This window comes from Centroberyx gerrardi, chromosome 15, assembly GCF_048128805.1.
Source record: "Centroberyx gerrardi isolate f3 chromosome 15, fCenGer3.hap1.cur.20231027, whole genome shotgun sequence".
NCBI classification, from domain to species: Eukaryota; Metazoa; Chordata; class Actinopteri; order Beryciformes; family Berycidae; genus Centroberyx; species Centroberyx gerrardi.
In genome coordinates, this window is record NC_136011.1 from 25,305,350 (window position 1) to 25,331,166 (window position 25,817).

General features: G+C 42.7%; 2 protein-coding genes across 4 annotated transcripts in view; one reads left to right on the top strand and one right to left on the bottom strand.

The window, feature by feature from the left end:
- The window catches only part of ugp2b (UDP-glucose pyrophosphorylase 2b), a 409,818-nt gene that overhangs the window by 41,112 nt on the left and 342,889 nt on the right, over positions 1–25,817 (top strand). For 2 of the 3 annotated variants that reach the window (XM_071905321.2, XM_071905318.2), the window contains exons 8-10: positions 2,406–2,648; positions 3,683–3,787; positions 4,849–5,533. In XM_071905321.2, the coding sequence (XP_071761422.1) occupies positions 2,406–2,648; positions 3,683–3,787; positions 4,849–4,956 (456 nt within the window). In that variant the 3' untranslated portion in view covers positions 4,957–5,533. Of the gene's footprint in view, positions 1–2,405; positions 2,649–3,682; positions 3,788–4,848; positions 5,534–25,817 lie in introns of those variants that run through there. The other variant, XR_013507201.1, reaches the window with a different exon arrangement.
- The window catches only part of peli1b (pellino E3 ubiquitin protein ligase 1b), a 47,230-nt gene continuing 36,502 nt past the window's right edge, over positions 15,090–25,817 (bottom strand). Inside the window, exons 4-7 of the mRNA XM_078288696.1 lie at positions 25,361–25,462; positions 23,766–23,963; positions 22,624–22,812; positions 15,090–17,032 (exon numbers count right to left, since the gene is read on the bottom strand). Coding sequence (XP_078144822.1) covers positions 16,454–17,032; positions 22,624–22,812; positions 23,766–23,963; positions 25,361–25,462 — 1,068 coding nt within the window. The 3' untranslated portion in view covers positions 15,090–16,453. The remainder of the gene's footprint in view (positions 17,033–22,623; positions 22,813–23,765; positions 23,964–25,360; positions 25,463–25,817) is intronic.

Sequence of the window (25,817 nt, forward strand, 5' to 3'; positions counted from 1 at the left end):
CTCTACAGAGAGCAACCCTCCTGAATAAATCATATCTCACTAAAAAAAAAAAAAAAGCATCCAGGCTTGCTAAAGAAACCCACATTTTAAAGCCTCTTTCCTGTGTGTGTCGGCGCTATAAAGTCTCTCCCTGCCGCCCCAGCAAGCCTCCAGTTTCTGAGGCTTTTGTTTTTGATGTGTGGATTTGCATACAGAGGAGAGAAAAGGAGAACAGAGGTGTTTAAATCCAATCCAGTTTTCTGGTCACCTCTCTGGTGGCTCATCTGCCCCACTTGGACTGCTTTGCTAGCTTTCTGTGTGCGTGTGTGTGTGTGTGTGTTTTTGAGAGAAGTGTGTGTTTGCGTGTGTCTGTTTGAGAGGAGAGAGTGTGTATGTGTGTCTGTGTGTGTGTGGGACGGCATAGGAGAGACAGAGACGAAGATAAAAGTTTGATTTCCCTTCCAAACATTTTCCTTCAAAGACACTTTATCCCCCACTGCAGCAGTTCTCAGAAATTTGCAGAAGAAAAGGCAAATTAATTAGGTAAACTCTCAGGAAGAACACTCCCAAAGAAGGTGTAAATTATTGGCCTTTATAAATTTCATATATATTCTTTTCTCCAACAGATCAACTGCTCTCTCACAACATTTTCATGCGGTTTATTTTCTCGTTGATGATTTTTTTTGGCGATAAATAATTGATAAATGAAATGAAAATCACAGAAGTGAGCCTGCTTCAGTGACATTAACGTTAAGGAAAAGGTTTGAGTAAATGCTTAATCAACTGAATTTTATTGAAGTGTGATTCTTGTTTGATTTAGATTATCTCATTATGCATTTGAGCATAATTTCAGGGTACACACACATATGCGAGTATGCGCACGCAAAGACAAACACACCCACACACACACAATCTCTAGCCTTGTATCTTAATATAACATTATGTGTTAATTCTCCCTTTCTTTTATGTATATTTCTGTCCTTTATTGCTCTGCAAAGTGCTTTGTGACGAAGCTGCTCTGTTAAAAGCAGTGTAGCAAACACATCTGACTTGATTTGACATGACATTATTTGGGTTGCGCTCACTCCGAGGCGCAGCGTCGTGCCTCAGCGCCCCCAGTTGCGAAGCACCGCCTTAGGGTATGCAAATATGCAACCGGCGTAATATATTCACTGCTGAGCTTTGAAACCAAATCACAACCTCCTTCCTGATTATTGCCGGCTCAATCTATAGATGTAATTTTTCTGGCCCTTGGCTACAGAATCACATGTGAGGCTGTGTAGCTTTACATAAGTGTGTGTGTGGTCCCACATTGGCAGAGTGTGGCACTAACACTGCAGGGTAAAGGAAACTGTACTGTACACTCATGGTACTGAAAGGCACTTTGGATAATAGCGTCCACTGAATGGCAAATGTTATATAAGTTCACCTGATCTCTACCTGTGATATTTACTAAGCCTATGTCTGAGGCCCAGATCTAATCAATCTAATCAATCTTTTATTAGATGTCATCATATGATATATGTTATTGAATTACTGTGCACTCCTGTTAGTGAGCTATTGCATAACAGAGTGATTCAATTTAGTTTCTGTAATGTAAAATAAATTAAATGTTTAACTTGGAGGTTGACAGAAAGTCCGTCGGCTTTTCTTGGAATTGTTTTTTTTATTTATCAGGTAATTAGTAAGTGTGAGAGAGATGGAGAGAGATGGAGAGAGAGAGAAAGAGTCACTATGTATTAACTATGTCATGTAACTATGTATTAACTATCTATCCCTCTTCTTCTTTATGGCCACTGTGTGTCTCTCACTGTCCCTGCACTGTATGTGATCTTTTCCCTGCACCATGTGAGTCAGCTTGCACTGTGAAACTCAGCAAGTTAGGCCAGTGTCACCAAGACAAATTTATGATTCTGAAATCTGTGGGACGAATCACATAATTTTTTAAAAATCACAACTTTTGAAATTTTATGTAAGTGGCAGCTGTAGCCTTTAGGTTAGAGACGTGGGCTTAAGATCGGGAGGTTGCCGGTTCAAATCCCCAGATTGGCAAAATGCATAGCCTCTCAAACCAGACAAGTCTGGCTTGTGAGGCTAGGGAAAATGTAGATGGGGAAAGTAAATGAGTAACGCTCTTCCTTTCCCTCAACAACTACTGTCAGGTGCCTTTGAGCAAGGCTGTTAACCCCCAACCTCTCCAGTGGAGCTGCTCAGTGGCAGAAGAAGTAGAACTAAAAAGGTTGAGGTTGTACTGGACAGCTCCCTGGTGTGAAAGTGTGTTAATGTATGAATGTGAATTAGGGCGTCGCTGGAAAAGAGCATGCCTTCCCTGGAAAAAGGTTTTAAAAAATCCAATAATTTTTCCACAACAACCCATGTTCTCTCTTTCTCTCTTCGTTCCTGATTGGCTGTCCTGTCGGCTCCAGACGCTGGACGGCGGGCAGAACGTCATCCAGCTGGAGACGGCGGTCGGCGCCGCCATCAAGTGCTTCGACAACGCCCTGGGCATCAACGTGCCCCGCAGCCGCTTCCTGCCCGTCAAGACCACCTCCGACCTGCTACTGGTCATGTCCAACCTGTACAGCCTGGAGGCGGGCTCTCTCACCATGAGCCACAAGAGAGAGTTCCCCACCACGCCCCACGTCAAACTGGGCAGCTCCTTCACCAAGGTAGGGCTCGTCCTTCCAGTAGAAATCACTGTGATGTCAGGTCATACTGCAGTCCTAACAGGCGGGTGTTGACTCAGGATACGTTCCTCTTGGTAAACTGGACTACACCGCACTTCTGCTCGCTCAAAACAGTCGACTTGTCGTTCATGAGGATCTGTGTCGACGTTAGTTTTGATTTTTTGCACGTTTGCATTTCAGCCTTATTGTTTCTTAGGTCTATTTGTAGGCCATTACTGTCTTTTGGCCATATAAATGTTGAAAAATATTATGGAAAGTCTTGCACTAAGCTTTTTCCATCTTTCAAAAGGTACACAATGATTATCCGTTACTTAATTGTCACCTTCAGGTGTAGCGCTAAAGTCACTACAACCTCTTCACGGGTTGCGTGATAATATTAACAGTTGTGTTGTTTCTGACATGTTATGTACAGCGTTCTTTTAAATTGATATTGCTTATTCCTATGACAAAATACATTTTCATGAGTCAAAACCAAAACGCACAGTTCATGTTCATTTTTATTTGTTAATGGTTATTTTTTGAAGTTATTTTGCCCATAGCCCAATCAGCTTATGTTGACTAGTCAACCGTGAAAAGGGTTAACCCTAACCATGATCAAGATGATTAGTTTCCTTTATCTCACACCAAAATTTTGTTTCTCAAAATGAAGACCACATTCCCCATAAACCCTGTTACTCCCTGTTACAAAGAAGATGTTGCTGTTTGCCCTCCCTCTCCCTTCCTGGAGTCGTTTGTTTTCTCGTTACATGTTGTAACTGATTTTTCCATCAGTCTTTCCCTCCTTCCACCATCTGCTGCCAGAAACTCTGAAAACAGCGCCCTCTTCCTGTATTGTGCCAGAAAAGCATTTCCCATTAAATTATACTTCTGTCTTAAAATGAACGTGGTAATGATCAACTGATGTTAAAATGCTGCATCTAGCACCTTGTGATTCTGATCCTGACAACAAACCTACACCCACACACACGGTATCTTGTCTCATGTCTGTGTGTCTGTGTCTGTCTGTCTGTCTGTAGGTGCAGGAGTACCTGACTCGCTTCGAGAGCATCCCCGACATGCTGGAGCTCGACCACCTCACAGTGTCCGGAGACGTCACCTTTGGGAAACACGTTTCACTCAAGGTAAGTGTCGTCACCGATGTTGAAGAGGACACACCGCGCAAACGACAACTCACCCAGCTCAGGTGTGAGAGGGGAAAGTTACGTCACACACTGCCAGCGTCGAGGAAGGGATTTCTACACTTGAATCAAACGCTAGATTCATTCTTTAGTTGAGCTTTCGAAGAAGAAAATCACCAAAATTGTAGTTATGTGACTTTTCGGCATCAGCAGCAGAAGTCCCATCTCTGAAGTCTTCTAACCTTATTCAAGTGCCCATGCTGAAGGTAAAGTACAGGATGTAAGATTATACAGTATCATAGAAACTGAACTGACTGTAAACTGGAGGCTACTGAGACTTAATGACTAAGAAGATCTTGAGCCTGGAGGCTTGTGGCCTCTTTAATATCCATGTTTATTCATTTGGTGGAGAGGAAGTGCAGAGAAGGACTCAGGCGGCTGCCAAATCTTTTAATCTGTCTGTTACTGACCTGTCTTTGTAAGGGACATCCCGGTATAATCCTCATGGTTTATAATCAGATTTCCTACCTAGTCTTTCACATTTACATGTTAGCAGGGACAAAGTTTGAGAACAGGCAAAGTTACTGGCCATTGTGGCGGGTGACCCTTGTTGATTTATCACCAAACACAAACTGTACCAACATCTGGAGCTTGGCGGGGGTTAAAGACCCCATGAAACGTCATCTTTACTTCCATGATCCTCTTGAAACAGGATGTTGGGGCGGGACATAATGCAATGAGGGATCATTCAAAAGTCTAAACCAATTGAATGTCAGTCAGGAAGAAAAAGGCAGTTTTATTTGACTTTTAAAAAACCTGCGATGGGTTTAGAATTTGTATTTACACCTACTGGTGCAGCATGAGGTCACCATTAAAGATACACTGATTTCCAGGAAGTAAAGGTAATGGGAGTTCATTTCATAGGGACTTTAATTTCATACCCTGGTTATGGGATAGCATCTTTAAAAATGACATCACCCTGCCACCCATTTGCTCTCTTCCTGTATACTTGTATTTTGTGTGCTGATAATCAAAACTAAACCCGCACCTCTTCTGCCTTGCAGGGAACAGTAATCATCATCGCCAACCATGGAGATCGGATCGACATTCCCGCTGGCTCCATGCTGGAAAATAAAATTGTATCTGGCAACCTCCGCATCCTGGACCACTGAGGCCTTTTCACCCACGTGCATCCTCATCATGTGACCTAGATGGCTTTATCCCAGTCATGTGACCTAGTAGACTTCAAATCATATGAGCTGTTCGTCATGTTTACCCGACACCAACAGATAGATAGTTAGAGGTGCAGCTGTCCCTGAAGGCTGTGATTGCATGTGCAGTGCTGCGCTGCCGTCCCATTGAGAACAGTCAGAGGTGTGTGTGTGTGTGTGTGTGTGTGTGTGTGCCTTCAGGCTGGATGGCAGCAGTTGGGCCTGATCATCATCTTGTCTGATGGTTGGAGCTGCTTGTAGTTGGGATACGCTGCCCTCTACAGGCCAATTTATTATACATGCTTAAAGAGATGCTACTATCTGGCTGAGCTGTAGAGCTAGAACTAATAATTGTTTAGTAATAATAAGTATATTCATAATTTTCACTTAAAAAGCTGATTATGAACTTAAACCTAACTTTAACCTATAAGAACCTATACCCGACTTTAACCTTAAATAGAGACAAATGAACAAATCTGAAATTTTTTATATTTATTATTCGTAGAGTAACTAAACCCCGAAACCCAAATCTGTGTAAAGCCTGACATCTAATAGTTAAAAGCATGCTACTGAAATTGCCATCTGCTATTGGCTGATCTTTGGTGCCAGGTGATGTCACCCTCTATAGAGAACAACAGGTGGTGACATCACCTGGCACCAAAGATCAGCCAGTAGCAGATGGCCATTTCAGTAGCATGTTTTTACCATCAGATATCAGGCTTTACACAGATTTGGGTTTGGTGTCAAGTTGCTCTTTAAGATTTACTGTAGTGATTTCTGACTTTGTGGCCAGAAAATGGAAACCTGCTCAGATGGAGTGCAGCAGTGATAAAGTGTTACTGTAGTGTAGCACTGTCTGTACATCCAGGAACAGATGTGGTGATTCCTTCTCCGTCATCTTTGCCCTCATGGGGAACATCCAGCACTGCTCATGCAATCACACAGTGTAATGATGATATAGAGTGGTAAAGTCAGTTATGGAAGAATTTTTAGTATTCATCTGTACATCACTGTAGGATTCAACATGGTTCCACAATTCAGTCGTTACAAGCAAGTCCCAAGCGATACAAACGCTGAAAAGGCATTCAGTTACATTTCCATAATCAAGAAAAATGCTACGAATTCGTCAGACTTTTTTTTTTTTTTTTTTCTATGGTATCTGAATGGGATTAGATGCCACTTCTTCATTTGTTTTGTTTGGTGATTGCTTGAACTAAAAGATTTTTCTTCAGATGTTTTATTAAGCCACTTGGCCTTTTTTATCTCACTTGAAGTAGAACAAAGGACTCCGCACGCTGTCTACTCCACTTGCAGTTAGAAGAGATTTATTGGGAACAACGTTTCGGTACACAGACCTTCATCAGGTTAGTTTACAAGACAAAAGGAGAGACCATCTTAAATAGGTTGGTTGACCCACGTGGACCAATCAGGTCACACTACAGACTGACATCACTCATTGAATCAAGCATCATACATAATGACATGGCACCATAGGCCGACAATATAAACAGACAGAAATATACAAAATGCACATTATACATAGTTTAAAATGCATAATAAAGAAAAGCTACCATACCAAGATAAATATTAACAATATTTTCAATATCTGGTTGGAGCTTGAAAAAACTCTCCTAGAATCTGTCCCTAGACCAGAAAAAGAGAGGAGACGGGATTAGAAAAAAATACGAAGAAGCAAATAAAGACGAAATATAGCACAAACAAAAGCCATAGCTTATAATAAAGTGGTTCCTTCAAAATGAGTCTAAAATAGACGGTATGTCAGAAACATCACAGAAAACATCTCATAACATCACATTAAGAAGTAGCTCATCATTCAAACCCTTGGGTGACAAGGTCTGTAAAGTGAAGATCCAAAAAGCTTCACGTCTTTTTAACAAGTCATGATCGCCCCCTCTACATGGTGGGCTGACTTTTTCAATGCCACAAAAACATAAAGCTGAAATGTTCATGTTTTGCATCATTGAAATGTACAGCTACAGGATAATCTCGGTCATTCCTACGTATATTACTTTTATGTTCACTTGTACGTTGCTTCAGCTTTCTGGTAGTTTTGCCTACATACGCTAAACCACATGGACAACGTAGCATGTACACAACGTGTGTGGAGGCACAAGTGATGACGCTTTTTATGGGAAATACTTTGTTTGTGTGAGGATGACAAAAACTGTTAGTTTTGTAAGTGTTATTGCACTGTGCACAGCTGCCACAGCGGTAGTTACCATCAGGTAGGGGGCATAAAAGCCTCTGTTGTGTAGGCTGTGTAGGCTTGTGACGTGCAAAATCAGCATGGACCAGTAGGCTAGGTCTCTCAAGTTTCCCCCCGTTTGTAACACAAAAAGAGGCAGATCTTTAAAAATCGGGGCTAGTTCAGGGTCCGATTTCAAAATATGCCAATGTTTTCTAAAAGCTGGTTTTATGACATGTGAGTGGGGAGAATAAGAGGTGATGCAAGTTACAGAAAATCTCTTTTCTTTTTTCTCACTTTTTTTCAACAGTTCCGCGCGGGGTTTTCTCCGTGCCATTTCATAAGCCCTGTGAATCCATTCAGGGTTCCCACGCTGGACAAATCTAGCTCTCATGTCGTCAGCTTTTTCCATGAAATCTTCGGTTGTCTTGCGCACTCTTCTGAGTCTTAAAAATTGGCTTTTGGGAAGACCTCTGTGGGGGTTAGGGTTAGGGGTGAAAGCTACTTGCCAACAAAAGTGTTTTTATCAGTTTCCTTACGGTATAAGGTAGTGGCTAGGGTGCCATTGTTTTTATTGACCCACATATCCAGAAAGTGAACCTTTTCCTCACTGTAATCTCATCTTATCGTATCTCACTTGAACAAATTAGAAAGTGTCTTATTGCGTTTTTACCATCGTATTTTATCACTGTGTTTTTTTAAAACACTTTGCCTCTATGTTTTATTACCGTGTAAATAAACTAAACTAATGTGAAGAGCCCATGTAGCTCAGTGGGTAGAGCATGGCACTAACACTGCCGAGGTGAGGCGTTTGAGTCCCACTGGAGCCACACATTAAAAATGTATGCATTTGTGATGCTGCAGAGCTCTCTGAATGGAAGCATCCACCAGATAAAATATCATTACTGTCTGGGGAAAATATCGAAAACCTCCAAAATGTCAACTTTACAGAAAACTAAGAAAAACCATGCGTGTTTGAGCTCATCCCATGGGGTTTTGAACAGATTTAGAGTTATATAATTTTCTCAACCAGGAGCATGTAATCCTTCAGTTAATAAAACATGAGCATCACCAAAATTGGAGAGTTTACGAGGTTTTCACAGGACAACGGCTGCATTTTATGAATTTGTGGAACCATGTAGAGTCGAGGCCATGCTGAAGTTTATGCTACAAATGAATGAAATGTTTCAGAGCAATGGAAACTATGTGACCTCCTGCACTATACATTTGAGAGCATAGAACATACTTCCACTGGATATATATATACAGTATATACACATCTATATACATATCCAGGCTAACATAGTCTAGACTGGAAAGCTCCCAAGAGATTGTGCCATATAGGGGAAACTAACATGATGCCTGAACAACTGTTGTCTCTCACCTGTTTGGTGCTCTTGAGCTTTCTCGAATGAAAACTGTAATCCACATCCAGGCAAAATCACTGAATCACACACACACACACACACACACACACACAATGCCATGAAATGATATCTTTTAAAAGTGAAAGCCTTTTATTGTTTGTACAGTCCCAGTATGATGTTGAAATGGTCCGAAGCTGCATAAGATGTTGAAAGAATATCACAATGTCGTGCATTATGTTTTTTGTTTTTTTATCTAGTTTTTGAAGCACGTTCTGCTGCCATTTTTACCGTCACGTCGTATGAAACCTCTTGCCTCCACCAGAACCTTACTGTGTCCGCCGGTCCCTCTCTCCGTTCATCTGCCAATCCCTCCATGCAACACTAGCTCCTCTCAGAAAGCAAGACAAGAAGCTGCAGTATTTTCTCCAGTGTTGGTTCCACACACACACACACACACACACAGATTCAGATCCGGAGCTCTTCAGAGAGAGAGAGAGTAGACGTTTTTAAAAAGATGTGTGGAAAGTTTGCGGTGTGAGAATCCTTGAGTTGGGTTCGATGTGTGCGGACCAGGAGAACTGAAAGCAATAAGTGTTGATCTGTGACAGTGAAGCGGTCTCAGCCCAGCCCGGCTCTGCCCGCCCAGAGCTGAATAAAGTGCAATATGAAATCCTGACTGTGTGTGTCCGCTCTGTTGTGTCTTCACACTCACACTCATGTAAGAACCACACATGTACAGGGATTCATCTTGGAGCGATGGGTTCACACACTTAACGACTAGGAACTGACACACTTAGTACAGGACAAACGACCCTCACATACAGTGTATAAGGCAACAGTTATAGACAGTAAACTACATATCTCAATATATAGCGCCCAAATTTCCCCTAGGGGATCAATAAAGTGCATCTTTTATCTTTTTTATATTTCCCCAAGTGGCAGAAGTTATGTAAGAGAGGATTCAAGTTATTGGATTCAAACCTAGTGTCGATGGAGTCTGAACAGGCCAAAAGTAGATTTGTTACTGAAGGAAAACACACTGAACAAAAATATAAACGCAACATGCAATTTTACTTTGTTACAGTTCATAAGAAAAATCATTCTTGGCCGAAGGAGAAATGTTCACTAACAGGGATGTAGATTTGAGAGAAATAAGGGATATTTTATTTTAGCTCATGGAACATGGGACCAAAACTTTACATGTTGCATTTATATTTTTGTTCAGTATATATCTTGTTTTTTATTTATATGTATATATTATTTCAACAGTATGACTACAGGCCACTTTCAATAAGGTGTAAAAAAAATGTCTTTTTTAAAATACCATTTATGCCTTTATTTGATAGTTGAAAGTAGAGAGACAGGAGAGATTGGTCCCAATCCAGATTCAAACCCATCATCATCACATCAGTTATATGTGCAAATTGAAAATGTCTTTACTTTTCATTGATGTGTGCTACATTAACAGTATTAGCAGATAATTCATTAATGTAGGTGAGGCTTTTCACCTCACCTCTCTGATTTTGATTAGGAAACTTGGCTTAGCTGATTTCTAAGATTATTTGTGTATTTCCTTCATCACTTCAGCAGGAGGCAGTGCAGCCATCAACCTGTGAGTCTGACCAACATCCACTAACTAACTCAGTGGAGAGGTTTGAGGCTGTTTGAATGACAGAAAAGCATTACTTTGTCTACATGAATGGAAATATAAGGTTGAGTATCGCTGTATCGCCGGGCTGCGCTGCACCGTCTGCTCCCAGGCGCTGTCCCACTACCGGACAGTACGGGGGTTTTGACCTGCTCCGTCTCCGACCTGGGCCGGTTCCCCCCTCCTTAGCCGACCTGCTGGTCCCGGGCTCCCCCAGGAGCACCATGTCGATACCGACCCGAGTGCGGACACCCGGTCAACACAGTCCGGTACAGCGCAGAGCTCCCGGCTCACTCGAACCGCCAACCTCAGCCTCCCGGGGACTTGGATTACAGGCGCGCGCCACCGCGCCCGGCGGGAGGCTGACCTGCAGGTCTGGGTGATGAAGAGGAGTCTGATGTCATTCTGTGAAAATCACAATACTTTACAAATAATTAGATTACAGCTACAGTTGGGAATGCCCTCAGTTTAAGGGAAAATAGCAACTGAACAGAGCTTAAAAAAATTGTAAAATTGTGAGAGAAAAAAATAAAAATAAAAATGTAATGTCTTGGTGGCCTTGTTAGCTGAGGTGTTCACCATGTAGCTGATGTTCTCGGTTCAAATCCGACCCGGGACCTTGTCTGTTGTCCTCTTCTCACTCCCCCTGTTTTTTCTGAAGGCAAAAATCTGCCTTTAAAAAACTACATCCCAATTAATCGTTTAATATCAAGAGTTTAATATCAAGAGTTTAATATCAAGAGTCCTACAGTGGTTTCTGTGGCATCTTGACAGCATCCCTTCTTTCCCACAGTAGCAGGCTGTGCTTAAAGCTCGCTTGCTGATGTCACTCTCCATCAGATTTAAACCGTAAATGTAGTTTTACCCCATCCGTCTCAATTCAGGCACTTCTGTCTTCAAGCAGCCAAATCCCTGTCACTCCATTCCTCTTCATCACCCAGACCTGCAGGTCAGCCTCCCGCCGGGCGCGGTGGCGCGCGCCTGTAATCCAAGTCCCCGGGAGGCTGAGGTTGGCGGTTCGAGTGAGCCGGGAGCTCTGCGCTGTACCGGACTGTGTTGACCGGGTGTCCGCACTCGGGTCGGTATCGACATGGTGCTCCTGGGGGAGCCCGGGACCAGCAGGTCGGCTAAGGAGGGGGGAACCGGCCCAGGTCGGAGACGGAGCAGGTCAAAACCCCCGTACCGTCCGGTAGTGGGACAGCGCCTGGGAGCAGACGGTGCAGCGCAGCCCGGCGATACAGCGGTACTCAACCTTATATTTCCTCTAAAAAAAATCTAATTCAGCTTCACTTCCTTCGCAATGATTTTAATATCATTGCGGCAGCCTCTCTTTTATTTAGGCTACAGAAATTACAGTTTTTAGTCAGATAAATTGGTCTTCAGTGGTTTGAATTGAGAATAAAGTCTGTGTCTCTATATTACTCAATGGACTCATGTCTCTTACTGCAGGAACTAAGAAAACAGACAGTCCTAAATCATGGTTCCCCTAAAGGTTATTGGCTTTGACCCCAGACGGGAATTGAAGCTTGATATATGGATTCTATTTCATTGAATAAAAATATTTATTTGTACTCCTGACAGTGATTTGGCTACTGGAGGTCTGGACAGAAGCGCCAGTGAATTGAGATGAAAGAGGTAAAAACATCAGGGTTGGTAGAGCTCAGTGAGGCTGGATAATACTCTGCTGATGACGTCATCATGAGGAAACCACAGCTGCTTTCAGTCTGATGGAGTCAGACCAGAGGGAGCTTTTCAAATAGCAGGCCGACTGTTTTTGGATAGAAGAGATGCTGTCAAGATGCCACAGAGACCAGTGTAGAACAAGGGACATTAAACATTAAAATGATTAATAATTGGGATGTTGTTTTTCATAAGATTATTTTGGGGTATTTTTGACTTCATTAGATAGTCAACAGATTGGGAGAGAGAGGATGAAGTGAGGAAAATGTCCCAGGCCGGATCTGAGCCCAGAATGTCAGGGTTCAATTTGTATAGTTTTGCTAAATCTTTGGACCTTTTGGTACACATTTTTCAACATCCAGTTTGTCTTCATCGCCACAGCAGAAGGAAGTTGTTGTTGTTGTTGTTGTTGTTGTTGTTACCACATGCTGCCACACTGTGAAGCAGCATCTTATGAGACGGTTGTTGCCTTTACTTATGAAACTCAAATTTGACACATTTGCTGCCATTCATTTGAGAAGTGGAAATAATTTGCCATAAAAAGCTTCTGACGTCCAATCTGCACAGATGATACTGAGAACGAAGCCTGAAGTTGCAACTTATATTTTTAATTAAGTGATTTCTAGTCTTTCAAAAGCTTTGAAACCACTTTGACAAGTCAAAATTTAGATAAGCACCTGATGATTTTTATTTGCCCCAGCACCTCTCAACACTCAAATGGCAGCACTGACCCATTACAATTTTTTATTTCTTTTAAATTATTTAACTCATTTTACACTTACATCTGATGCTGCATTATATGGTGTGAACTTTATCTTTAAATGTGGGTGTCACCTAAGTTTTGATGACAACAAAGCACTGAAACTGAAGCTGTATTAAGTTTTAGTTTAGTTTTAATTTTCCCATGTGATATAATTGTGTTGAATGTTGACATAACTCTTCCCTGTCAATCAAAACAAACAAACTCAAAAATGAGGACATTCAAGTTTTTCTAATCTAATCTCATCTATGCATTTATTGTCTGTGCAAATGAAACCCGGCACACTGGGAAATGTGTCACTTTTAAACTTTATTGTTTAAAGTTGGTACAAAAACTGTTTGAAACATTCTACGCTTTTGCCTTTTAAAAAGCACGAGGAGACTCCAGAAAGGAGCGGAGCGGTGGAGGGAGGGGTGGGAGGAGGGGGGGGGGGGGGGCGGCGGCCATGTCTGGGTGTAAAAACAGGGATAACAGACAGAACAGTACACAGACAGAGTGAAGCCCTTAACTCACACACTTTATCCACAGAAAGAGACAGACACGGTGCCTTAAAACAACATGGGGCCGGGTCAGGGGAAGGCAAGACACGAAACTTAAATAAAGACTTTTTATTGATGAGGTATCCTCAGAAGACCTTAGCGGAGTGTGTGTGTGTGTGTGTGTGTTTGTGTGTGTGTAGATGTGACACAGGTCATTGTTTTTTCTCCCTGAGGTGAGTTAGTGTGTTGCAGTCCGAGCATCGGGGGGAATATTGATGAGAATTTAACTACTGTGTGGAAAGGTGAAACACACACACAAGTGGAATACTGTATACATACAAATATATACAGTACATATTACTCATGAACATAAATTACAATCTCTCACTCTCTCTCTCACACACACACACACACACACACACACACACACACAAACAAGTCGATAAAATCGGTAAAGCCGCTTTACTGTTGGAATATTTCTGCAGTGTGTGTGTGTGTGTGTGTATGTGTGTGTGTGTGTGTGTCTCATCCTGCTGCCTACAGTAGTTGCATGAGTATTAGAAAGTCGGCATGCAGATTACATTGTGTGTACGCACTGAGACTTTTGAGTTGAGCTTTCACACTGTCCAAAATATCAGGACCGCCTTATGATAAAAATTGAGTTACACCTCCTTTTGTACGATCGATATTCTTTACCTTGTCTGCTCTCCTGCGTCTACATCCTCCCCCCTCTCTGCTTTCAAGAGGTGACAACCGATAAGGGATCAATAGCTTTCAGTCTATTTAACAGAAAGAGCAGGCAGGGCAGATATTTTGAACACAGTGTAAAACTAATCAGCCGTAGGAAATTCCATGGAGATAAATTCATTACACAGCATGGAAAGCACTAAATTCAGTATGAAGTTTGGACTGAAGAAATGAACCCATGCAGGAGTGTGTGTGTGTGTGTGTGTGTGTGTGTGTGTGTGTGTGTGTGTGTGTGTGTGAAGCCCGGGTCAAACGGCTGCAAATCAGTTTTTTTGCTTAATGTCTCAGATGGGCGGGACTCTTCATTCAGTTTAGTTTCATGTAAGCTGTAGTGCTGAAACAATTATTGACTGACAGAAAATTAATCGATTATAAGTCATATTATTTTAGTTATAAAATGTATAATTTTCGATTAAATGTTTCAGTCACTTTATCAAGTAAAAACACAGAGCGTTTGCTGAGATTTGCTGCTTTTCTCCGTTTCATATCATAAAACTAAAAATACTTTGAGGGGATTTTTTGGCAGCTGGTCAGACTCAGGAAGACATTTAAAGAATCACTCTGGGCTCTGGTAACTTTATGGGCATTTGTCATTATTTTTGACATTTTATAGACTAAATGATTAATCAAGCCATATGGAGAAGCAAATAAACTCATTTCAAAATACTTCACTTTGACTGTCTAAAGCAGTGGTTCTCAACGTGGGGTCTGGGGACCACCAGGGGTCCTTGAGGAGGTTCCAGGGGGTCCGCAGCAAATTGATGAATTGTTAAACGTCACCATTATTTAATTTATAAGAAGTTAACACGATTAGAGAATGTAGAAGAATGACTGTTTTGATCATAGTTTCACTGTTATCTGTCTACCTGCAATACAGATAGTCATCTGATCAGATGGGTCCGTGGCTCTAATGTGGACTAAATTAGGGATCCTTGATTTGAAAAAGGTGAAGAATCACTGGTCTAAAGCACTCTTTCTGTCCTATGTTGCAAGTTTCACCCATATGGCATGTAATCAGGCCTAAACAAATCATGAAAATATTTTCAAATCCTGTTGGAAATGGTGGAGTGTATACAATTATCAGCCTCTGATTGGGCTGCACAATCAATCATCTATAGTCAATAAAGAAACTACCTTCCACAATGAATCACTGTAAAGTATTGGCAAGACTGAAACATTTCATTTCATTTCAAGTGTCTGTGGTAGTTGAAAACAGTCAAAAGTGGAGTATAAATAATTTTGTTTCTCAAATCGAGTCTGATAAGATTAAGAATTCCGATCACAATATCTGTCAAAATAAGAAAGAAGATAGTTTTCGTCGTAACTGTGCAGCCCTGCCACAGCTGCGTCAGCCCCACACGACACACATGCAGCACAGCAGTCGAGCAAAACAAACCGCACACTGTCAACACCGTTTACTGCAGCACTTTGTTAATAACCTACAGCATGTAGTTACATTTTTTCATTTTTTGCATCATGAGCCTCAGTGTGGACAGCATGCGAGTTCCTTTCCTCTTCTGCTATAATAAATAGTATTTGACCCAGGTCTGGTTAGTGTGTGTGTGTATGTGTGTGTGTGTGTGTGTGATGTGTGACATTAGCTACATAGCTACAGTATCCTGGCTGACCTAAGATATGCTCACAGTGCGCTCACACACAGAAAACTTGTACTTGGCCTTGTAGGTTTTCCACCTGGACTTAAAGGGAGGGAGCAGCCGGCTCAGGCTGCTTGACCGGTTACACAGACGCCATAGAGGACTCCGTTTCCCATAATGCTTTAGGAGGAAGTCTCCATTCCAAATCTATTGCTTTGAACGTGAAAGGCTGTGGCGACGCCTTATGAGAAAGAAGTAGAACCGAACAGTTGACACACGTTACACAAAGTGGGAGCACACCAGAAAACGGGGAACGTGGGTGTATAAATACGACGAGACGCTGCGGTCAGATACTCAAACTGATCTGAGAGCTGGACATGAGGGAACAGACACGGAACAAAACCCTCAGAACACACCTAGAACTTTATATCTGATTAACATTATTATACTGTGTTTTCAAATAAAAATGCTAAAGAGTATTGAAGTTAGGCATATTTGACAGAGATAAAGGATGAAGCGATGGTTCCTGTGGGCCATAAATAAATGTCTTTGTTTAAGTTAGCTCTAATAGACGTACACAGATGTATATTGCAACAATAAACATGAATAAAACCGTACGTTTGCCCTACGGTGTGTTAGTAGTATAGATAAATACTGTTGTTAAAAGTTCTTTGCCAAAAACAACACAAAATCTCACCCAGCAGTGTTCTTTGTATGCTTGTTTTTTTTTTTTTGTGTCTCTGGTTTCACATGAAAATATAGAAATCTTTGTTGTCATTCATGAAAAAGCAATATAAAGGTCACTTAAAAATGAGAAAGAGAGAGAGAAAAGTCCAGAAAAAAGCTTATAAAAGAACAGCAGAGGAAAGAACAAAACAAAACTGGGTTTCTGGGGAGCTACGGGCGTCGTTCCTATGCGTGGTTAGCGTCCAAACAAGAAACCCCACCCCCCCCGCTCCAAACGGATGCTGGGAAGCTAGTCGAGGGGTCCCTGGAAGATGAGTCTGACGTAGCCCTGCTCTCCAGCCAGCTGCTGGGCACAGAAGGGGCAGGCGGCGTGGAAGGTGTGCGTGCCGTGCGGCAGCGGGATCTGACTCCAGAAGGCCGCCGTCTTCTCCGAGCAGACGTGGCCGCAGGGGCTGAAGGCGTGCGTGGGCGGGGCGGCGTCCAGGTAGAAGCCCGCCTCGCAGCCCAGCCACAGCGGCACGTAGGGCCCCTTGGCTCGGCACATGGGACACTCCCTGTGCCGGCCCTCGCGGCCCTCCCTCTCCTCGCGGTGGTTGCCCCAGTTGTGGTAGCCGTGCACGTGGCCGCAGTGCAGGTAGACCCAGGGCTGCTTCTCGTCCGGCGTGTCCTTGCGCCGCATGGAGGGGAAGGCGAGCGTGTTGAAGCCCACGGGACACTGCGGGCGGGCCGCGTTGATCTCCTGCCGCAGCGCCTCCAGGTGCTTGACGGTGGGCGTGCGCGACAGGCCCTCGGCCGTGCGCCACAGCAGGGTGGCGCCGCAAAGGTCGATGAGCGAGCCGTCGACCAGCTCCTGACTCTCAGTGTCCACCTAGAGGAGAGAGAGAGGGGCCGGGTTACCGACTATCTTTTAAAAAAGTAGAGAGAGAGGGGAAGGGTTAGAGGGAAGAACCACTACAGACATAAACCAGACCAAAAAGTACAGCAGGTCATTCCCAGAAATCCCCAAATCTCAGAACCAATTGACCGTAATATATCTGCAGGGGGGTTGATAGCGTTGTTGATCAATACCAATCACTCAACGATTACTTCTCTGTTCTGGAGCAAAAACTCTGTCCACTGGAATTTCAAGAGACTTACTTAAAGAGAAACTGAACACCTGATCTTTGGTGTCACCACTGTCAGACTTTACACAGATTTGGGTTTGGTGTTGAGTTACTCTTTAATTTCAAGAGACTTACGTAAGAGGAGAAACGTTAAACCGACCGATGTTGTTGTAATTCCTAGTGGTTGCCAGCAGAGGTCGATAGAGATCACAGGTTACTTAATGCACCTTTAAGACCTCTGAAACCACACACACCCCTTTAAGTGTGGGATCAAATCCAACCAGAGTGTCTTCTCCTGTGTCTACTCTACTCTGTCTCCATTTCAGCCTTTCTACTGTACAGTAGAGAAAAACTACAAACAGGCGTGGACTCACTTGTTAAAAAGAATAACGCAAAAGCAGACAAGGCAAGATCACACTATGAAATCACTTAAATGTATGAAAACTGAGTACTAATTTCAATTTGTGCTCATATAACTCTCATTAAACGACATAATCCAGGCAGAGGACTTCTAAATGTACTCAAGACAACCTGCAATGTGATCTTTCTGGATTTCTGGAGATTTCCCACATTTTTCTTCACTTTAGCTGTGCTGACTGCAGCCTGTTAGAAAGGTGAAGTGCTGAGATTTGTAGTGCTCGACGCAGCCCAGTAGGTGGCAGTCACACCCAGCCTTTTCCACGTCTCCCTGGCTAAGGTGGGGTGTATCAGGGAGGAGGCTGGGGACGGACAGCTGGAGGCAAGATGACACGGGTGGGGGAAATTGAAAGAACAGCACAGAGGGCAGCACAGAAAGCCGATGGGGAAACTACAGTGTTGCGGTAGGCAGCGCTGAGCTTGCTAGCCTCGTCAAGACACACTGGGAAATTCCACTTTTAGATAACAAGGAGACGGACTAACGGACGGAGGGAAAAACAAGAAGACACAGGAGCGGTTACTGCAATCAGAGAAAAAGAGGGGGGAAGAAAGGAGAGATCTAAAATATATAGGGGAGGGAGGGTGAACTAATAGCAGGCTGGATCCCGAGGCCTTCGAGTGAGATCACTCATGGTTACGCCGGTGCTGAGGTCACTGCTTGTAAGGGCAAACACATTTCCACAGGCTGACACACACATCTGCAGCAACTGTGCTACACTGCCATGGGGTGAGGCTTTTAATTTGTTTCTCCTGGTGAAGGGTTTTAATTTTAAAAAACGACCCGATTTTAATTTATCCAGGGAAGGACTGCCGAGCACGCACGCTGTTGTCAGTTTTTTTTTTTATCTTATCCTGTATTTCTTATCTAATGTCTTGTATATCTTGTGTAAAGGACTTTGAATTGCCTTTGTGTACGAAATCTGCAATAAAAATAAACTTGCCTCGCCTAATGCCCTCTTTAAACTGATGCGGTAACACACATTCACACTGGGAGCCGCCCAGTATGACCAGTCCTCTACTGTTGGTTACCGAGCAGCTCGACCGGAGCAGTTCAGGGTGTAGTGCCTTGCTCGAGGGCGTCCTGGTAGTTGTTGATGTTACTCGTTCACTTCCCCTGCCCACATTTTCCCAGACTGTTGGTGGATCTGAACCAGCAACCTTCCAGTCACAAGTCTGCTCCTTTAAAAGTGACGTCGAACTTTGGCAGTACCTTTGGTTGTGTAGTTTCCTGGCCATGATAAAACCCCAAAATTGGTGACTTTCTGTTATCTATTGCTCCAGTACAGGAGATTGGAGAATTGTGTTTTTTTCTCTCTCCATTCACTGCCATTGTATGGAGGAACAGGTCTGAAAATCACATTTCTAGCACATAAACAAACGTGAACAAAGCAGATTCTGCTTTGTGGTTAAGTGAATCGCTTTCTTTATGTTTATTAAACCTTGCAGTTTGAACAAGTGTAATACTGAAATCCGGTCGGAGGAAACCGGAAATCGGAGTTTACCAATAATTATAAATAGGCAGAAAAAAGTGTGAGACAGGACTTTGACAAAGCAGATTCTGCCAATATATAAAAAACAAGTCTCTCACTTTTTTTGGGGTTATATCATGGCCAGGAAGCTACACAACCCAAGGTACTACCAAAGTTCAACATCACTTTAAGCTGCCGCCACAACGATATGAAAAACTGTTGGCCTGATCAATAAATCAGGAGATTGATGTGTAATGATCCGAGAGCACTAGATCAATTTCATCCATGTAAACATGCATGGATGCGAGCGAGAACACACACAAGTGCACACGCATGTACACACACACACACACACACACACACTGTCTGTCTCTCTCCCTCTCTACGCAGTTATAATTTAATTACACTGGAGCTAATCATTAATCAACACAAAGTGTTTTTATTAAACGCAGCAGGGCCTCAGACACTGTATTCTCCTCAACATCTATTATCCATTATACTTCCAACATCCATTATACTTATACAGCAATCCCCACAGTAGGCTCCCTGAACCCACTCTGTGTGTGTGTGTGTGTGTGTGTGTATAATTGCAATGTAAGGTATTTCTAATTATACTGGCTTCAACCTTGTGTCAATCTGCAGAAGGGCAAACTCTCCCACTAGCAAGGCCGAATCTGTCCATCTGAAAACTCATTGCTTAATATAAAAAAAAAACTATGTCCTCTAAAAGGATACCATTTTATATTAAGAGCTCAACAGAGTTAATAACTTCAGGAATATTCAACAGTGAGTTCTTATTTCATACCATCACTTTTGTCTCAGTAGGTGTGTCGTTTTTTAGAAAGGGTGGATATCTCATTTTCAACAGTTTAAGGACACCAAGGGATAAAAAAACATTCAACTACGCAGCCCAGCTACTCATTAACACACACACACACACACACACACACACACACACACACACACACAAAGCTACTGCTAGCCCAATAGATTTTTGGTGAACTTGCTGAAATGATTTTTTCCTCATTCAATCAGAATGCCTTTCAGTTGTTAACCTTTGCTTACACTGGCTGGTTATCCCACTTAGCTGTATACTTGACAGCGCTTTGGTTGAAAAGCAACACACTAGATGTGTTAACGAAGCTGAAACAGGTTTGTTTCAAGTTTGTAATATCTGTAAAGAAAACAGACCTGCATTTTGAGGTCAGTTAATTTCCAAAGAGCTTATTTTTCCGTTTGCAAACTCCGGAAGAAAATATGTGACCTATCTACCCAAAGTTTTGATTGCAGAATAAATTCTAGATTGTATCTTTAAGTCTGAGTAACAGTAGCCACTGACTGACAAGTGGCTAAATTGACATAACCTGCCGACCACAGTAACCCCAAGTCATCTCTACGTTAGCAACACCATCACCCAAAAAGACCGAGGAGTCACCACTTCTGTGTGCATTCAACACACAGAAGGTTCGACCCCATCATGCTCTATTACCGTACGTAATGAAAATAGGTGCTATCTATCTTAATTGTCAATCGGCTGTGAAGTAATGAGTGGTTTCTATAGTAGTGGTTACTGCACACACGGTTAACCCTCTGGATATTAAAGGGCAGGTGGAGATAAGAGAGTTGTTAATTTGTGCTGCGCTGGGAGACTTGGAGAGGGGGGAGGGGGCGGGACGTCCGATAAAAAGACCTGCTAACACACTGACAATGTGCTTCTGGTTGGATGTGATTGTCGTGGGAGGCAAGTTTGGAGAGGAGAGGAGAGGAGAGGAGAGGAAAGTTTGGAGAGGAGAGGAGAGGAGAGGAAAGGAAGGGAGAGGAGAATAATCAAAAACAAGAGTAGAGGAGCAGAGAAAAGAAAAGAGAGGAAAGGAGAAGAGCAGAACAGTAGAAACCAGAGGAGCAGAGAAAAGAAGAGATAAGAGACAAGAAGAAGAGAAGGGAAGAGGAGAGAAGAGAAGAAAAGAGGAGAAGGGGAAAGAAGAGAAGAGAAGAAAAGGAGCGAGGAGAGAAGAGAAAAGAAAAGAAGAGAAGAAAAGAGGAAAGAAGAGAGGAACAGAGAAGAAGAGGGGAAGAGAAGAGAAGAGAAGAGAAGAGAAGAGAAGAGAAGAGAAACTAGAAAGGCCGCCAGGTAGACAAAAAGGTTGCTGGTTCAAGTCCAGGCTAAATCCCGTGACATCACTCCCACAGCCCAGATCCAATCAGATAAACGCTGCAGGTGGCCACACTAGGGGCCGGGCTCTGATTGGACACGGTGGTGGGGGGGGGGGTGAATCAGTGCCGCGATTGGTGGAGAGGTACTGACGTCAGTTGGAGGATCCCCTTACAAGATCCTGTTACACATAGCTTGACACCCGGACCGGTTGCCATGGAGACGGCATCCCCCATAACCCCCCGGTGGCTGCCGACTGAACTCCCCTGTCTGTCAGTGTGAGGGTTGGTGTGTGAGAGCGAGTAGGAGAGAGAGAGCGGGTGACAAAGAAATACAGACAGAAATACAGAAAGAGAAAGAAATACAGAAAGAAATACAGAAAGAAAGAAATACAGAAATACAGAAAGAAATACAGAAAGAAAGAAATACAGAAAGAAATACAGAAATAAATACAAAAAGAGAAAGAAACACAGAAATACAGAAATAAATACAAAAAGAGAAAGAAAGAAACACAGAAATACAGAAATAAATACAAAAAGAGAAAGAAAGAAATACAGAAAGAAATACAGAAAGAAAGAAATACAGAAATACAGAAAGAAAGAAATACAGAAAGAAAGAAAGAAAGAAAGAAATACAGAAAGAAAGAAATACAGAAAGAGAAAGAAAGAAATACAGAAAGAAAGAAATACAGAAAGAAATACAGAAATACAAAGAAAGAAATACAGAAAGAGAAAGAAATACAAAAAGAAAAAGAAATACAGAAAGAAATACAGAAAAACAGAAAGAAATACAGAAAAACAGAAAGAAAAAGAAATACAGAAAGAAAGAAAGAAAGAAAAAAAGAAAGAAAGCAAGCATCTGGATTCTCTAATGGTACGCTCAACACTATTCTGCTTTTTTGTACAGAAATTACTCTCAACTGCATTGTGTGCTGATAATTTGGAAAGCAGGTCCTGCAGTGCGCACTTTGTTTCCATAATGAGCAGCTGCCGCTATCAGCAAACAGTACGGATGCCCAACTCTCTCTTAAACTCACATGAAACTCCTGCAGCACAGCCAGTTTGATCAGAGTAACAACAACAACCAACTTTTCAACCGCTACTTTCTCTGTTTTCATTGTGGTTGTTGTTGTAAACCCCCTTGTCAAACCCCGGCTCTTCTTTGTCGCGATTACTCCGCTCACACAAAAAAAAAGCGACCCAACCTCATGCGGTCTTCTTGAAAAAGCGAGCGAAAAACCATGAACACACCCCCAACTGTGAAAGGGAAAGCTCTTCAGCGGATGAAGGCGTGTGTGTTACGTGTTTGCGTCTCTCACCATCTTGCCGCGCTGCTGTGCGGAGCGCGTCTCTCGCAGGGTGAAGACGTTGCCGCAGACCGAGATCTCCCTCCAGACGCCCGGCTTGGAGTCCTGGGTGAAGCCGTGGCGGGGGTGCATCACCAGCACGCCGTTGGTCGTCAGCCCGTCCATCTGCCCGTCCGACGTCTTCCACTTAGCAGCCTTCTCCTGAAGGAAGAGGGAGGCGTGGAGGGGTTGTGATCAGGAGGGGGACAAAGCATCTCATTTTGTATCTCTGCTGAATATATCATGTTTTTACTTAACTGTCTTACATTTGCCGGAAAAGAATGACGATTGCTTCTGATATTAAACGAACACGTAATTTGTGATAAGATGCGACCAGTTTGGCGCTAAATTGACTCACTTGGGATTAGAACCTAGGATCTCTGGCTGAGTGACTTATACTATCTGCTTAAAAAAAAAAAAATGAAAGATAAAGTAATGGGAGAAAAGCAGGGAAACAGGAAACTCTCTGTTGTGTCCAAAAACTGAGAAACAGTTCACTGAGAGGGGAGTAGTCACTGAAAGTTTTCTCGTAGTACGTCTAGCTAGTACGTCTCTCTTCCACTTTTCTGTCCATCTTCCTTGTGGTTCTTTGGTACATTCTTCCTTTCATCCCCTCTTTCTTACAGTCTTTCTTTCTTTCTCTCTCTTTCCTACTCACACACATTAGCTTCAATTCTATACAGCAAGTGCCTCATGGTAAGGAGTACATGCGTCAAAACAAAAGCCTTAGGAACGGAGCGTGTGCAGTCAAGACGACATGACTGCGACCAAAACGACTAGGTGAGTTGGCCGCATTTGGGAGTCGCACCGCCTAAAACTCAAAACAACGCAGACGGCCTTACAGTTACGTAGATGCATCTCCGTTGAAGATCAGCTCAACGAAGAGGAACCAGAGCCAATTCCAGAGGGGTTTTTGTCTCGCTGGGGGAATCGAGAACTGAATTTTCCCACATCGGCACTAAAGTACTGGAGTTTTCAGTCGCGTGGTCGTCATGAAAGCGCAAGAAGCATGAACGCCAAGGTACGTGGACCCGTCGACGCGCGTCAAGCCACACAGTGAAAGCATGAACCGGGTAAGAGGCACAGCGCTGAGGCAGCAGAGGGAAGGCACTCACCCCGAGGAAGATGTTCTTGGAGGAGTCGAAGCCTGCGGCGTAGATGCGCGCGGTGTAGGGCGGCGTGCGCTGGCACATGATGCGGCAGGCGAAGCGGGAGATGGTGCTCTGGACCGACTGGGTGTCTGAGTTACTCTGGCTGCCCGCCACCGTGTCCGTCACCACAAAGTCTATGGGACTCTCTGTCGATCGACCGATCTGGTGGAGAGAGATGGAGGGAGAGAGAGAGAGACAGAGAGAGAGAGAGAGAGAGAGAGAGAGAGAGAGAGAGAGAGAGAGAGAGAGAGAGAGAGAGACAATGTTGTGTAAATGTGTTTATACATGTTTCAGCCAAGAAATAAAGATAAAGACAAGTTCCAGCTATGAGATAATATAAGATGAAACTTAAATGTTCCCCATGGGGAAATTGGGTTGTTGCTACAGCAAACAGTAATAGGATACAGCAAAGAAAAATTGAATATAAACAAGAAAGGGTTACATAAACATACGTTAATGTTTATGCATAACATATGTCAGATAGAATGTATGAATCAAAAGTATGGATTACATCATTATTAGGATGTGCAGAACTTACTGTGACAAAGAAAAGAATGAAAGCAGAATATGTATGACATGAAAATCTACCAAAAATATGAAACGTATGTACAGAAAAATATATAACATATGTACAGAGTGTGTCGAATTCATACATAAAGCCATTCCAGCTGTGCTTTATTCAGAGCCAAGGAAGTAGTTGGCGAACTTTTGTGCTTTCTCCTTTTTTTTAACCTTATGTACGTAGACTACCTTGGAGAGAACGTTTCAGTCTGTACACCTGCGTCGGTAACTGCTGTATGAAACCCATAATAACCTTGAAGACATTGATAATAGGTGCTTTTCTGCCCCCGACAGCTACCTGCATCACCACTGCACCCATAATCACAGAGAAGAATGCCCTACCAGGGTGTTACCGCTATAATCAAGCAAAGAACTGGGCATCTCTGGAAATTGTTTTAAAAAAAAGCTATATAAATAAAGTTTAGGATTCAAAGACGATTATAAAACAACACTAACAATATTAGACTATGATGAGTGAGAGCATACGTTATTTTACAATAGAGTAAACCATTGTAAAATAACTATACTACCATATGATCATGCTCAATATATTTTCTCAAACATGTCAGGACATTTCATCGCAACAATCCATGATTTTGATGTCTTTCAATGCCTTTTGATGCCAAAAATTAGCATGGTACATACAGGAATTGTTTTTCTATACCTAGTCAGGTTTTTATAATTATGGCTAATAATTATATTGCAAGATATTATCATAATGACTATTAATCACAGTTTTTTGACTCTATTTGAGGAACAAAAATCATTTTATATCAACATTCTTGACCATTTTCAAGTAAAGCAGACATCTTTCAATATTGCAGATACACCAATAATCTACTGTGATTAATTACGGAAACTAAAAATCACATTACACGCTCACACACTTAACTGTGCAGCCCTATTAGCTACCCCTGCTTAAAGCATATATGGGTGAGTACGCCGCAGTGCTGAAAAAGTAATGAGGTCGTAAAACGGTGAAAGCTGAGGCCCGTTACCTGGAACATGTCTGTATTGCTGTCGTGGGTGTACTCCACCACCACCGTCTGGACTCGAGACAGAGTGTAAGAGATGCTGTGCTGGTCTTTGTTGCTTATGGCCTAGAAGGAAGGAAGGAAGGAAGGAAGGAAGGAAGGAAGGAAGGAAGGAAGGAGAGAGATACAGAGAAAGAGAAGGGGAGAGGAGGGAAGAGACTTTTACTTTTGACGCTCTTAAATCGAACATTTCACTTAAAATCCACAAGAGGAAAAAACCCTCAACACACTTAATAGAGACACCTATGACATCTGCTCACTGATGCTTGCAGAAAACAATAGAGAGAATAGAAACTCGTGTGGTCTCTAGCTAGACCTAACACAGCTCTAACGTCTGAACGGTCAAGTCCAGACCACCCACAGGACAGCCAAGGACAATCACTCTTCCAGACACTTTCAATTACTGCAGCTAAAAGCCTTG